The 15465-nt window shown below is 44.8% G+C and overlaps 1 protein-coding gene across 1 annotated transcript in view; it reads left to right on the top strand.

The window, feature by feature from the left end:
• The window catches only part of LOC126108825 (uncharacterized), a 175401-nt gene that overhangs the window by 100017 nt on the left and 59919 nt on the right, over positions 1–15465 (top strand). Inside the window, exon 14 of the mRNA XM_049914189.1 lies at positions 8338–8451. Within this exon, the coding sequence (XP_049770146.1) occupies positions 8338–8451 (114 nt within the window). The remainder of the gene's footprint in view (positions 1–8337; positions 8452–15465) is intronic.

Here is a 15465-nt window from a genome sequence, read left to right as displayed (position 1 = left end):
CCGGAGATGGGAACTTGCTCTTCAATATATCCTCTCTTCCCGTTATCCACCAGGCCTCAATCTCCGCTAATTTCAAGTTGCCGCCACTCATACCTCACCTGTCATTCAACAACATCTTTGCCTCTGCACTTCTGCCTCGACTGACATCTCTGCCCAAACTCTTTGTCTTGAAATATGTCTGCTTGTATCTGTACATGTGTGGATGGATATGTGTGTGTGTGTGTGCGAGTGTATACCCGTCCTTTTTTCCCCCTAAGGTAAGTCTTTCCGCTCCCGGGACTGGAATGACTCCTTACCCTCTCCCTTAAAACCCACATCCTTTCGTCTTTCCCTCTCCTTCCCTCTTTCCTGACGAGGCAACAGTTTGTTGCGAAAGCTTGAATTTTGTGTGTATGTTTGTGTTCGTTTGTGTGTCTGTCGACCTGCCAGCACTTTCATTTGGTAAGTCACATCATCTTTGTTTTTAGGTGTATATATATATATATATATATATATATATATATATATATATATATATATATATATATATATATATATACAGGGTGTTTCAAAAATGACCGGTATATTTGAAACGGCAATAAAAACTAAACGAGCAGCGATAGAAATACACCGTTTGTTGCAATATGCTTGGGACAACAGTACATTTTCAGGCGGACAAACTTTCGAAATTACAGTAGTTACAATTTTCAACAACAGATGGCGCTGCAAGTGATGTGAAAGATATAGAAGACAACACAGTCTGTGGGTGCGCCATTCTGTACGTCGTCTTTCTGCTGTAAGCGTGTGCTGTTCACAACGTGCAAGTGTGCTGTGGACAACATGGTTTATTCCTTAGAACAGAGGATTTTTCTGGTATTGGAATTCCACCGCCTAGAACACAGTGTTGTTGCAACAAGACGAAGTTTTCAACGGAGGTTTAATGTAACCAAAGGACCGAAAAGCGATACAATAAAGGATCTGTTTGAAAAATTTCAACGGACTGGGAACGTGACGGACGAACGTGCCGGAAAGGTAGGGCGACCGCGTACGGCAACCACAGAGGGCAACGCGCAGCTAGTGCAGCAGGTGATCCGACAGCGGCCTCAGGTTTCCATTTGCCGTGTTGCAGCTGCGGTCCAAATGACGCCAACGTCCACGTATCGTCTCGTGCGCCGGAGTTTACACCTCTATCCATACAAAATTGAAACGCGGCAACCCCTCAGCGCCGCTACCATTGCTGCACGAGAGACATTCGCTAACGATATAGTGCACAGGATTGATGACGGCGATATGCATGTGGGCAGCATTTGGTTTACTGACGAAGCTTATTTTTACCTGGACGGCTTCGTTAATAAACAGAACTGGCACATATGGGGAACCGAAAAGCCCCATGTTGCAGTCCCATCGTCCCTGCATCCTCAAAAAGTACTGGTCTGGGCCGCCATGTCTTCCAAAGGAATCATTGGCCCATTTTTCAGATCTGAAACGATTACTGCATCACGCTGTCTGGACATTCTTCGTGAATTTGTGGCGGTACAAACTGCCTTAGACGACACTGCGAACACCTCGTGGTTTATGCAAGATGGTGCCCGGCCACATCGCACGGCCGACGTCTTTAATTTCCTGAATGAATATTTCGATGATCGTGTGATTGCTTTGGGCTATCCGAAACATACAGGAGGCGGCGTGGATTGGCCTCCCTATTCGCCAGACATGAACCCCTGTGACTTCTTTCTGTGGGGACACTTGAAAGACCAGGTGTACCGCCAGAATCCAGAAACAATTGAACAGCTGAAGCAGTACATCTCATCTGCATGTGAAGCCATTCCGCCAGACACGTTGTCAAAGGTTTCGGGTAATTTCATTCAGAGACTACGCCATATTATTGCTACGCATGGTGGATATGTGGAAAATATCGTACTATAGAGTTTCCCAGACCGCAGCGCCATCTGTTGTTGAAAATTGTAACTACTGTAATTTCGAAAGTTTGCTGCCTGAAAATGTACTGTTGTCCCAAGCATATTGCAACAAACGGTGTATTTCTATCGCTGCTCGTTTAGTTTTTATTACCGTTTCAAATATACCGGTCATTTTTGAAACACCTTATATATATATCGTTGAGTAAGTAATGCCTCACAATTTTCTGTCTCACAACATATTTATTGTTGGAGTCAGAATTTGCTGGCGATGTACATCAACATGTCATGTCCATGTAGAAAACAACATAGTCTCCATCACGTTCTATAGCCGTACGCCAACATTGTGAAAGAGCGTGTATTCCCTGCTGGTAAAAGCTCTCGTCCTGTAGGCGTGGCCGTGTTTTCACTTCGCAACTGACACTCTCGTCACCTTCAAAGTGTGTTCCCCATAGAGAATGCTTAAGCGGCCCAAACAGATGGGAGTCCGAGGGTGCCAAGTCTCGACTGTAGAGGGGCTGAGGCAATGATGTCCTACCCAATTTGGCAATGTGTTCCCAGGTTCTCAGACTTGAGTGTGAGCGTGCATTATTGTGTTGGAGCAAGATTTCTGCTGGATTCCTGTCCAATCGAACAGGTCGGAAACAGTTCTTATTCTGAGTCTTCACGTACGCCTCTGAATTGATGGTTGACCCTTGGTATCACATCCACGAGAATAACTCCATCGCAGCTCCAGCTCGTGGTCTAGCGGCTAGTGTTGCTGCCTCGGGATCACGGGGTCCCGGGTTCGATTACCAGCTGGGTTGGGGATTTTCTCTGCCCACAAAGTGAGTGTTTGTGCTCTCCTGATGAATTGATCATCATCATCATCATCATTCGTGACAGCGGCTCGATTGGACTGTGGAAAAAGATTGGACTGTGTGAAAATTGGGACTTTGTATGGGTACTGATTACCGTGAAGTTGAGAGCCCCACAAGCCAAATATCATCATGTTGTTGTTGTGGTCTTCAGTTTTGAGACTGGTTTGATGCAGCTCTCCATGCTACTCTATCCTGTGCAAGCTTCTTCATCTCCCAGTACCTACTGCAACCTACATCCTTCTGAATCTGCTTAGTGTATTCATCTCTTGGTCTCCCTCTACGATTTTTAACCTCCACACTGCCCTCCAATGCTAAATTTGTGATCCCTTGATGCCTCAAAACATGTCCTACCAACCGATCCCTTCTTCTAGTCAAGTTGTGCCACAAACTTCTCTTCTCCCCAATCCTATTCAATACCTCCTCATTAGTTACGTGATCTACCCACCTTATCTTCAGCATTCTTCTGTAGCACCACATTTCGAAAGCTTCTATTCTCTTCTTGTCCAAACTAGTTATCGTCCATGTTTCACTTCCATACATGGCTACACTCCATACAAATACTTTCAGAAACGACTTCCTGACACTTAAATCTATACTCGATGTCAACAAAGTCCTCTTCTTGACAAAAGCTTTCCTTGCCATTGCCAGTCTACATTTTATATCCTCTCTACTTCGACCATCATCGGTTATTTTACTCCCTAAATAGCAAAACTCCTTTACTACTTTAAGTATCTCATTTCCTAATCTAATTCCCTCAGCATCACCCGACTTAATTTGACTACATTCCATTACCCTCGTTTTGCTTTTGTTGATGTTCAACTTATATCCTCCTTTCAAGACACTGTCCATTCCGTTCAACTGCTCTTCCAAGTCATTTGCTGTCTCTGACAGAATTACAATGTCATCGGCGAACCTCAAAGTTTTTACTTCTTCTCCGTGAATTTTAATACCTACTCCGCATTTTTCTTTTGTTTCCTTTACTGCTTGCTCAATATACAGATTGAACAACATCGGGGAGAGGCTACAACCCTGTCTTACTCCTTTCCCAACCACTGCTTCCCTTTCATGCCCCTCGACTCTTATAACTGCCATCTGGTTTCTGTGCAAACTGTAAATAGCCTTTCGCTCCCTGTATTTTACCCCTGCCACCTTCAGAATTTGAAAGAGAGTATTCCAGTTAACATTGTCAAAAGCTTTCTCTAAGTCTACAAATGCTAGAAACGTAGGTTTGCCTTTTCTTAATCTTTCTTCCAAGATAAATCGTAAGGTCAGTATTGCCTCACGTGTTCCAACATTTCTACGGAATCCAAACTGATCTTCCCCGAGGTCGGCTTCTACCAGTTTTTCCATTCGTCTGTAAAGAATTCGCGTTAGTATTTAGCAGCTGTGACTTACTAAACTGATAGTTCGGTAATTTTCACATCTGTCAACACCTGCTTTCTTTGGGATTGGAATTATTATATTCTTCTTGAAGTCTGAGGGTATTTCGCCTGTCTCATACATCGTGCTCACCAGATGGTAGAGTTTTGTCATGACTGGCTCTCCCGAGGCCATCAGTAGTTCAAATGGAATGTCGTCTACTCCCGGGGCCTTGTTTCGACTCAGGTCTGACCATCATAATCCCAGCAGACTGGCACCATGACTGTTCTGGCAGAGGGGGGACTGCCTTTAATTTCTTCTTTTGTGGTAAGCGAGGATGCTGCCACGCCATGGACTGCCTGCTTGTTTCCGGCACAAAGTAGTGCAACCAGCTTACGTATCCCTGTAATGATCCGTGAGAGAAAGAGCTGTCCGTCGGTCTCAAAACCCTCCGACAATTCAGATGAAACCGCCTTCCTTAGAATCTGGTGGTCCGCAGTGAGCATTCGTGGAACCCACTGTGAGCACCGCTTTGAGTATCAGAGAGTCTCGATCATTATCATTGCAGACGCACTTCCAATGCTCACCGACGACTGTAGAGGCAATTGTCGAGTTGTGATGCGCCGGTCGGCACGAATAATGGCGATTTGGCATATCTGGAGCAGTGGCTGTGACAGGTCGTTCCGAGCGTGGTTGATCGTGAAGCTCTGTTCCTGCATTGCGAATTTTGGTGATAAACATCTTAGTAAATTAGCTTACTACGCCTATTTTCACTCGTTGCTTTCATATGGCATCATATTTTGGGGTAATTCATCACTGAGGAATAAAGTATTTATTGCACAAAAGCGTGTAATCAGAATAATAGCTGGAGTCCACCCAAGATCATCCTGCAGACATTTATTTAAGGATCTAGGGATATTCACAGTAGCTTCTCAGTATATATACTCTCTTATGAAATTTGTTATTAACAACCAAACTCAATTCAAAAGTAATAGCAGTGTGCATAACTACAATACTAGGAGAAAGGATGATCTTCACTATTCAAGATTAAATCTAACTTTGGCACAGAAAGGGGTGAATTATACTGGCACTAAAGTCTGGTCACTTACCAAATACACTCCTGGAAATGGAAAAAAGAACACATTGACACCGGTGTGTCAGACCCACCATACTTGCTCCGGACACTGCGAGAGGGCTGTACAAGCAACGATCACACGCACGGCACAGCGGACACACCAGGAACCGCGGTGTTGGCCGTCGAATGGCGCTAGCTGCGCAGCATTTGTGCACCGCCGCCGTCAGTGTCAGCCAGTTTGCCGTGGCATACGGAGCTCCATCGCAGTCTTTAACACTGGTAGCATGCCGCGACAGCGTGGACGTGAACCGTATGTGCAGTTGACGGACTTTGAGCGAGGGCGTATAGTGGGCATGCGGGAGGCCGGGTGTACGTACCGCCGAATTGCTCAACACGTGGGGCATGAGGTCTCCACAGTACATCGATGTTGTCGCCAGTGGTCGGCGGAAGGTGCACGTGCCCGTCGACCTGGGACCGGACCGCAGCGACGCACGGATGCACGCCAAGACCGTAGGATCATACGCAGTGCCGTAGGGGACCGCACCGCCACTTCCCAGCAAATTAGGGACACTGTTGCTCCTGGGGTATCGGCGAGGACCATTCGCAACGGTCTCCACGAAGCTGGGCTACGGTCCCGCACACCGTTAGGCCGTCTTCCGCTCACGCCCCAACATCGTGCAGCCCGCCTCCAGTGGTGTCGCGACAGGCGTGAATGGAGGGACGAATGGAGACGTGTCGTCTTCAGCGATGAGAGTCGCTTCTGCCTCGGTGCCAATGATGGTCGTATGCGTGTTTGGCGCCGTGCAGGTGAGCGCCACAATCAGGACTGCATACGACCGAGGCACACAGGGCCAACACCCGGCATCATGGTGTGGGGAGCGATCTCCTACACTGGCCGTACACCACTGGTAATCGTCGAGGGGACACTGAATAGTGCACGGTACATCCAAACCGTCATCGAACCCATCGTTCTACCATTCCTAGACCGGCAAGGGAACTTGCTGTTCCAACAGGACAATGCACGTCCGCATGTATCCCGTGCCACCCAACGTGCTCTAGAAGGTGTAAGTCAACTACCCTGGCCAGCAAGATCTCCGGATCTGTCCCCCATTGAGCATGTTTGGGACTGGATGAAGCGTCGTCTCACGCGGTCTGCACGTCCAGCACGAACGCTGGTCCAACTGAGGCGCCAGGTGGAAATGGCATGGCAAGCCGTTCCACAGGACTACATCCAGCATCTCTACGATCGTCTCCATGGGAGAATAGCAGCCTGCATTGCTGCGAAAGGTGGATATACACTGTACTAGTGCCGACATTGTGCATGCTCTGTTGCCTGTGTCTATGTGCCTGTGGTTCTGTCAGTGTGATCATGTGATGTATCTGACCCCAGGAATGTGTCAATAAAGTTTCCCCTTCCTGGGACAATGAATTCACGGTGTTCTTATTTCAATTTCCAGGAGTGTAGTATTAATCTAATCTAATCTAATCATTAGCCGAGGCTGTAACTTTCTTTACACATCACCCAACTGCACGCCTCTCCGCTGCGGCACCGCCATACACTGCACACAGACGTTTATGGATGTTCACCACGGTTTATTTTTCTGCAGATAAGAAGTCAGTAACAGGATGCAGCTCGTAACGTGGGCTGCCATCTGCCGGAACGGTTTCAATCAACATGGATTCCGGAAACAGCGATCGTGTGAGACCCAACTCGCTTTATTTGTTCACGAGACCTAGAAAATATTAGATACAGTCTCCCAGGTAGATGCCATTTTCCTTGACTTCCGGAAGGCGTTCGATACAGTTCCGCACTGTCGCCTGATAAACAAAGTAAGAGCCTACGGAATGTTAGACCAGCTGTGGGGCTGAATTGAAGAGTTTTTAGCAAACAGAACACAGCATGTTGTTCTCAATGGAGAGACATCTACAGACGTTAAAGTAACCTCTGGCGTGCCACAGGGGAGTGTTATGGGACTGGTACTTTTCACAATATGTATAAATGACCTAGTAGATAGTGTCGGAGTTCCATGCGGCTTTTCGCGGATGATGCTGTTGTATACAGAGAAGTTGCAGCGAAATGCAGGAAGATCTGCAGCGGATAGGCACTTGGTGCAGGGAGTGGCAACTGACCCTTAACGTAGACAAATGTAATGTATTGTGAATACGTAGAAAGAAGGATCCTTTATTGTATGATTATATGATAGCGGAACAAACACTGGTAGCAGTTACTTCTGTAAAATATCTGGGAGTATGCCTACGGAACGATTTGAAGTGGAATGATCGTACGAAATTAATTGTTGGTAAGGCGGGTACCAGGTTGAGATTCATTGGGAGAGTCCTTAGAAAATGTAGTCCATCAACAAAGGAGGTGGCTTACAAAACACTCGTTCGACCTATACTCGAGTATTGCTCATGAGTGTGGGATCAGTACCAGGTCTGGTTGACGGAGGAGATAGAGAAGATCCAAAGAAGAGCGGCGCGTTTCGTCACAGGGTTATTTGGTAAGTGTGACAGCGCTACGGAGATGTTTAGCAAACTCGAGTGTCAGACTCTGCAAGAGAGGCGCTCTGCATCGCGGTGTTGCTTGCTGTCCAGGTTTCGAGAGGGTGCGTTTCTGGATGAGGTATCGAATATATTGCTTCCCCCTACTTATACCTCCCGAGGAGATCACGGAGGCTTTCCGGCAGTCGGTTCTTCCCGCGACCCGTACGCGACTGGAACAGGAAAGGGAGGTAATGACAGTGGCATGTAAAGTGCCCTCCGCCACACACCGTTGGGTGGCTTGCGGAGTACAAATGTAGATACCACCGGCGCACAGAACAGACATCAAATGTGAAGCACCAACAAGATCTGTATATATTAATGGCCTTTAAAAAAAAATGTGGGGCATTACTTACTGAACGACCCTCGTATATGCACGATCTGAGCCTCCCCACGCGACTAGCGCCCGAGAGGACAGGTGTATAGTGTCGTCGCCGGTGCAGGATGCTACAGAAGCACGACGCTCTTTGATGGAGATGGCACCTCCGTATACTTAAAATACCCTGACACAGTTCAATGAGTGCAGTGAGCAATTGTATTCGCTGTCATGTCTGGTGATGCAATTTTAGTTCCCAGCAGGGTATTGAAACGAAGTGTGTGTGGGCAGCCCGCGATGCCGGTGCTGCGAGAGGAGGAGCTGGCCTGCTGCTACCGCCCCCGCGGGGGCTCGCAGCTGCTGTACGCCAGCACGGGCGACCTCTACCAGGCGCTGCCGCCCCCGGCCGCCTCCGGCGCCGCCCCCGCCGTCTCCAGCGCCGCCCCCGCCGCCGTGGTGAGGGTGGCCCCCAGCGCCGCTGCCGCCCCCGGCGCGCCGCCCCACGACATCTACCGGACACCCGTCGTCCACCACCAGGTCAGGATCACCACCAGATACTTTCGGAAATCGACTCGTAAAGTTTTGCCCACCTCCTCTCTTATCGCTTCCTTCTGCTTTCACTGTCCACCTCATAATTCTGTCCTTCCTATTTCCTTCTCCTCTTCAACTCATCTGTAGATTGTTCATCATTCCACTGACCATCTCATTTTCACTCAGTTTCATCTCTCTGTCTTCTCTCATTTTTCTCTCCACCTTCCTCATACTTCGTAATTCTCTCTCTCTTACCAATAATTTGTCTTTTACTCTCTATACTAGGCAACTGAGAACAATACAGTAGACCAGGGGTCTCCAAACTACAGCCCGAGGGCCGGCAAACCGGCCCGCATTATCTGGCTCATAATGACGTTTAATATTGTATTTTTTGAAGACTATTGCTTCATTGCAAATAATACACCTGGTTTGTTGCTTGACTCCACCACGAAATATTGACATCCGCACTGCTCTTTAAAAATTCTACATTCATTGTCAACCTTTCGTTTCTTTTCCATATTTGTACAGAACTTCACAAAAGATTGTAACCTGAAAGTAAAATTGTGCTATTTAATACTAATAAAACTAGGGAGTAGTCTGCCTAAGCAAAATGCAATGAATTTATTTTTAATGTACTTTAATTACTAAATTAAATACAATTACACTGCAGTTCCACTAAAAAAAATACAGTGAAAAACTACTCAAGTCGTGCTATACGTATTTCGATTTTCCTTATCTCTTCGAATTTAAACTTAGAATTGTCCCACACTTCGTCGTCTCACCTACTAGTACAGTGTATAAAACACTAAAAAAAACTCGTGAGACACTCGCAACATAGACCCGATCACGCAACAGAACTATCAAACATATGCTCTGGCTCTGCTACTCACTACAAGACTACATAACTTATTGTTGCGCCGTTTAAAATAACAATGCGTTGGCATACTCTACCTCTGATACGTCTTGCAGTAATAGTGTTGCTAACAATGATTTTGAGATTTCGTTAACTTTGCAGGACGCTTTCGTGAAGATTGTGCAGTGACATACTTTTTGTCGGTGAAATTCGCCAGAATAAAATACACCATAAATTCGGTCAGGTACGTCCACCAATCAAACTTATGTAATTAAATAAAAATCGTGGTTCGTTTCAGTGCTAGCTATTCCCACAACCTTAGATTTTTGCGATCTTTCCTTTATCCTAACATTAACGGTGATCATGGAGAGCTAGGGTGCTTAATCCCACTAGGCAGATCTCGGCCCTTACGACATCGTGGAGGAGTCAATGTGGCCCGCGAACTAAGAAGTTTGGAGACCGTTGCAGTAGAGGGAAGGTGCCTATTATGCGATAGTTCCGTAATATGAGACACCCCAAATGTGGTCATGTTAGGGGCTGCACTCTGGTGGAGAGCTTCTTAAACACGTCTGTTGCGTGCCACACGACGACACAGCTTTTATCTTGGCGGCTCGCGCATGCCCGCCCAGACGCGGGAGATTGCTGCGTTGCCAGTTGTACGCGCCAAGAGAAGCAGCGCCATAGCATAGTATAGTTCACAAACTTACGTTTAGGGGGGAGCGCGCACTTTATGAAGTAAAGCCACCACGGCCCCATTAACCCTTTCACTGCTACAGAGACGTGCTCCCTGCATTCCGCGCTGTGCGCACTGCTTGCCTGTGCAGACACACGGTGTTCCGACTGCTTTGACACACTTATCATTCGATTTCAGAAAAACTATTTGGTCCAAAAATTTGATTTTTTACCCATTCTCTTCCCCCCCATGAACCATGGACCTTGCCGTTGGTGGGGAGGCTTGCGTGCCTCAGCGATACAGATGGCCGTACCGTAGGTACAACCACAACAGAGGGGTATCTGTTGAGAGGCCAGACAAACGTGTGGTTCCTGAAGAGGGGCAGCAGCCTTTTCAGTAGTTGCAAGGGCAACAGTCTGGATGATTGACTGATCTGGCCTTGTAACAATAACCAAAACGGCATTGCTGTGCTGGTACTGCGAACGGCTGAAAGCAAGGGGAAACTACGGCCGTAATTTTTCCCGAGGGCATGCAGCTTTACTGTATGATTAAATGATGATGGCGTCCTCTTGGGTAAAATATTCCGGAGGTAAAATTGTCCCCCATTCGGATCTCCGGGCGGGGACTACTCAAGAGGATGTCGTTATCAGGAGAAAGAAAACTGGCGTCCTACGGATCGGAGCGTGGAACGTCAGATCCCTTAATCGGGCAGGTAGGTTAGAAAATTTAAAAAGGGAAATGGATAGGTTAAAGTTAGATATAGTGGGAATTAGTGAAGTTCGGTGGCAGGAGGAACAAGACTTCTGGTCAGGTGACTACAGGGTTATAAACACAAAGTCAAATAGGGGTAATGCAGGAGTAGGTTTAATAATGAATAGGAAAATAGGAATGCGGGTAAGCTACTACAAACAGCATAGTGAACGCATTATTGTGGCCAAGATAGACACGAAACCCACGCCTACTACAGTAGTTCAAGTTTATATGCCAACTAGCTCTGCAGATGACGAAGAAATTGAAGAAATGTATGATGATATAAAAGAAATTATTCAGATAGTGAAGGGAGACGAAAATTTAATAGTTATGGGTGACTGGAATTCGAGTGTAGGAAAAGGGAGAGAAGGAGACGTAGTAGGTGAATATGGATTGGGGCTAAGAAATGAAAGAGGAAGCCGCCTGGTAGAATTTTGCACAGAGCACAACTTAATTATAGCTAACACTTGGTTTAAGAATCATGATAGAAGGTTGTATACATGGAAGAACCCTGGATATACTAAAAGGTATCAGATAGATTATATAATGGTAAGACAGAGATTTAGGAACCAGGTTTTAAATTGTAAGACATTTCCAGGGGCAGATGTGGACTCTGAACACAATCTATTGGTTATGACCTGTAGATTAAAACTGAAGAAACTGCAAAAAGGTGGGAATTTAAGGAGATGGGACCTGGATAAACTGAAAGAACCAGAGGTTGTACAGAGTTTTAGGGAGAGCATAAGGGAACAATTGACAGGAAGGGGGGAAAGAAATACAGTAGAAGAAGAATGGGTAGCTTTGAGGGATGAAATAGTGAAGGCAGCAGAGGATCAAGTAGGTAAAAAGACCAGGGCTCTTAGAAATCCTTGGGTAACAGAAGAAATATTGAATTTAATTGATGAAAGAGAAAATATAAAAATGCAGTAAATGAAGCAGGCAAAGAGGAATACAAACGTCTCAAAAATGAGATCGACAGGAAGTGCAAAATGGCTAAGCAGGGATGGTTAGAGGACAAATGTAAGGATGTAGAGGCTTATCTCACTAGGGGTAAGATAGATACTGCCTACAGGAAAATTAAAGAGACCTTTGGAGATAAGAGAACCACTTGTATGAACATCAAGAGCTCAGATGGAAACCCAGTTCTAAGCAAGGAAGGGAAAGCAGAAAGGTGGAAGGAGTATATAGAGGGTCTATACAAGGGCGATGTACTTGAGGACAATATTATGGAAATGGAAGAGGACGTAGATGTAGATGAAATGGGAGAGACGATACTGCGTGAAGAGTTTGACAGAGCACTGAAAGACCTGAGTCGAAACAAGGCCCCCGGAGTAGACAACATTCCATTGGAACTACTGACAGCCTTGGGAGAGCCAGTCCTGACAAAACTCTACCATCTGGTGAGCAAGATGTATGAAACAGGCGAAATACCATCAGACTTCAAGAAGAATATAATAATTCCAATCCCAAAGAAAGCAGGTGTTGACAGATGTGAAAATTATCGAACAATCAGTTTAATAAGCCACAGCTGCAAAATACTAACACGAATTCTTTACAGACGAATGGAAAAACTAGTAGAAGCCGACCTCGGGGAAGATCAGTTTGGATTCCGTAGAAATACTGGAACACGTGAGGCAATACTGACCTTACGACTTATCTTAGAAGAAAGATTAAGGAAAGGCAAACCTACGTTTCTAGCATTTGTAGACTTAGAGAAAGCTTTTGACAATGTTGACTGGAATACTCTCTTTCAAATTCTAAAGGTGGCAGGGGTAAAATACAGGGAGCGAAAGGCTATTTACAATTTGTACAGAAACCAGTTGGCAGTTATAAGAGTCGAGGGACATGAAAGGGAAGCAGTGGTTGGGAAGGGAGTAAGACAGGGTTGTAGCCTCTCCCCGATGCTATTCAATCTGTATATTGAGCAAGCAGTAAAGGAAACAAAAGAAAAATTCGGAGTAGGTATTAAAATCCATGGAGAAGAAATAAGAACCTTGAGGTTTGCTGGTGACATTGTAATTCTGTCAGAGACAGCAAAGGACCTGGAAGAGCAGTTGAACGGAATGGACAGTGTCTTGAAAGGAGGATATAAGATGAACATCAACAAAAGCAAAACGAGGATAATGGAATGTAGTCGAATTAAGTCGGGTGATGCTGAGGGAATTAGATTAGTAAATGAGACACTTAAAGTAGTAAAGGAGTTTTGCTATTTGGGGAGCAAAATAACTGATGATGGTCGAAGTAGAGAGGATATAAAATGTAGACTGGCAATGGCAAGGAAGGCGTTTCTGAAGAGGAGAAGTTTGTTAACATCGAGTATAGATTTAAGTGTCAGGAAGTCATTTCTGAAAGTATTTGTATGGAGTGTAGCCATGTATGGAAGTGAAACATGGACGATAAATAGTTTGGACAAGAAGAGAATTGAAGCTTTCGAAATGTGGTGCTACAGAAGAATGCTGAAGATTAGGTGGGTAGATCACATAACTAATGAGGAAGTATTGAATAGGATTGGGGAGAAGAGAAGTTTGTGGCACAACTTGACCAGAAGAAGGGATCGCTTGGTAGGACATGTTCTGAGGCATCAAGGGATCACCAATTTAGTATTGGAGGGCAGCGTGGAGGGTAAAAATCGTAGGGGGAGACCAAGAGATGAATACACTAAGCAGATTCAGAAGGATGTAGGTTGCAGTAGGTACTGGGAGATGAAGAAGCTTGCACAGGATAGAGTAGCATGGAGAGCTGCATCAAACCAGTCTCAGGACTGAAGACCACAACAACAACAACCCATTCTCTTGACTGATATCTCCCCCCCCCCCATAAGTGACTTAATTTTGTTTCGATGTTCAACGCAATTATTGTGCAGCATTAAATGTAGCAAACCATTGCACGAAATTTTGAAGCGTTTGCAGAGGTAGAAGTCTATTGTGTATACTTTCCGTATGGTCGATTTTAGTTGACACAATGTTGAGAATGAAATGTGGACAAATACCTTCATTTCATATAAAATTTACTACATAACATTATCTCATTTATTTCAAGTACCCAGATAGGTGTCGTATGTAATATTGAGAAATATTCCGTCTTTCGCGACTGTAATAAAACTTTTATTTATACCGGAGTCATTTCGCTTTTTTCTAAAACGTTCTGATTAAAACAAAGTTGGCGAAGTACACGAAACTGAATTGTGGACCTAATAAAGCATAGGAACTAAAATATGCTGTCAGCGAGACGCAGTGCACAAACAATTTGTGTTTGTCACAACGGACAGCAAATACTTGTGAAAAGTATCAGTCGACGAAAACATCGAATATGATGTTGCCAAAGCAGCGAAGCAAAGAATTGCGTCAATCAAGTAGCTCGGTAACGTACGAGCTAAAATTCTGCTCTAAATAATACTTTTAATACTATCGCAAAAGAATATATCTCAATATGAATAGTAAAACAGCGACTGCGGAAGAGAAGATATACAAACAAAACAGATAACATGAATATTGGATGTGTGCCTTTTCATTGTTTTTAATTGCTGTGAAAAGAAATATTGGAGGACAAAATTAGAAAAACCGAAAACTTATTATGGTTATAATGAAGAGACAAAGCACTAGAAATTACAAAAAATTACATTCAAACGAATAAAATTCATGAAGTAAGACACTTCGAAATTGTTTTTAAATAAAGAAAATATTAAACGCTGCAGAAGTTTTGAATGCAGAGCCTTTGGGATAGCACCGAAACACGTTAACCATTACGCTAATGCAGCTCGCCATTTAATGGATGTCTAGAAGGACTCTAAACTACCACGCAAAATACCGACAAATACTGTTGGTATGACTATGAATTACTCACATTTCGTCGAAGTACAGTAGGAAACAAATAATTACTGCGAAAAAGTGGTTCGTGAGAATGATACAATCACCTTTCCTTGCTATCGCCTGAATTATGAGGCTTACTGCTTGTTTGGTTTAATTAATTAATATAATATGAAGCAATTGGTGTAAAGAATGCTTTTTCCAAACTGTCTGTAAAAGAAAGTCTATCAAGACACTGCTTTTGTGCAGTTGCTTTATTTATGACTGAACGTTTCTGAAACTGGAGACACTCGTCCGTGGTCTGCACTGCAGTCGAGCACTGGCAACGTCGTCCTCCGTTCATTGGCCGACTGTGTTTCGTGACGTCAGATGCGCAGAACGAACCTAAACTCGGCCGCCGTCGTAAATGACGCGCACTTTAGTAGGACGCCATAGTTGAGCCGGACACAGTACGTAGAGGTTGATACAAATTTTCCTGTGTTTGGAGTTTTTGCGACATCGGTGTTCAACAATATTTCACTTGAAGGTGGGTGGATATTACTGCACTCTTTTATTGTTGTTATTTCTGACGGTATTACATATAATCATTGACAATTAGGTTCATTTTCCAACGAACGTTGTTAGCAAGTGCGTGATTCTTTGTGTAAGATGGCGAAATTCTTAATATGCGATAGTATGGGGATCCAAATACGCGACAGTGTCGCATATTGCGATACTACCCCAGAACCACCTGGAGATAGTCAAATAGGTCAAACATCGCGTTCGTGTTCTCCTTATGTGAAGCAACTGCAAGAATCTAGGCAGAA

This window comes from Schistocerca cancellata, chromosome 11 (assembly GCF_023864275.1).
Source record: "Schistocerca cancellata isolate TAMUIC-IGC-003103 chromosome 11, iqSchCanc2.1, whole genome shotgun sequence".
Lineage (NCBI taxonomy): Eukaryota > Metazoa > Arthropoda > Insecta > Orthoptera > Acrididae > Schistocerca > Schistocerca cancellata.
This window is presented reverse-complemented; position numbering and strand designations above follow the sequence as displayed.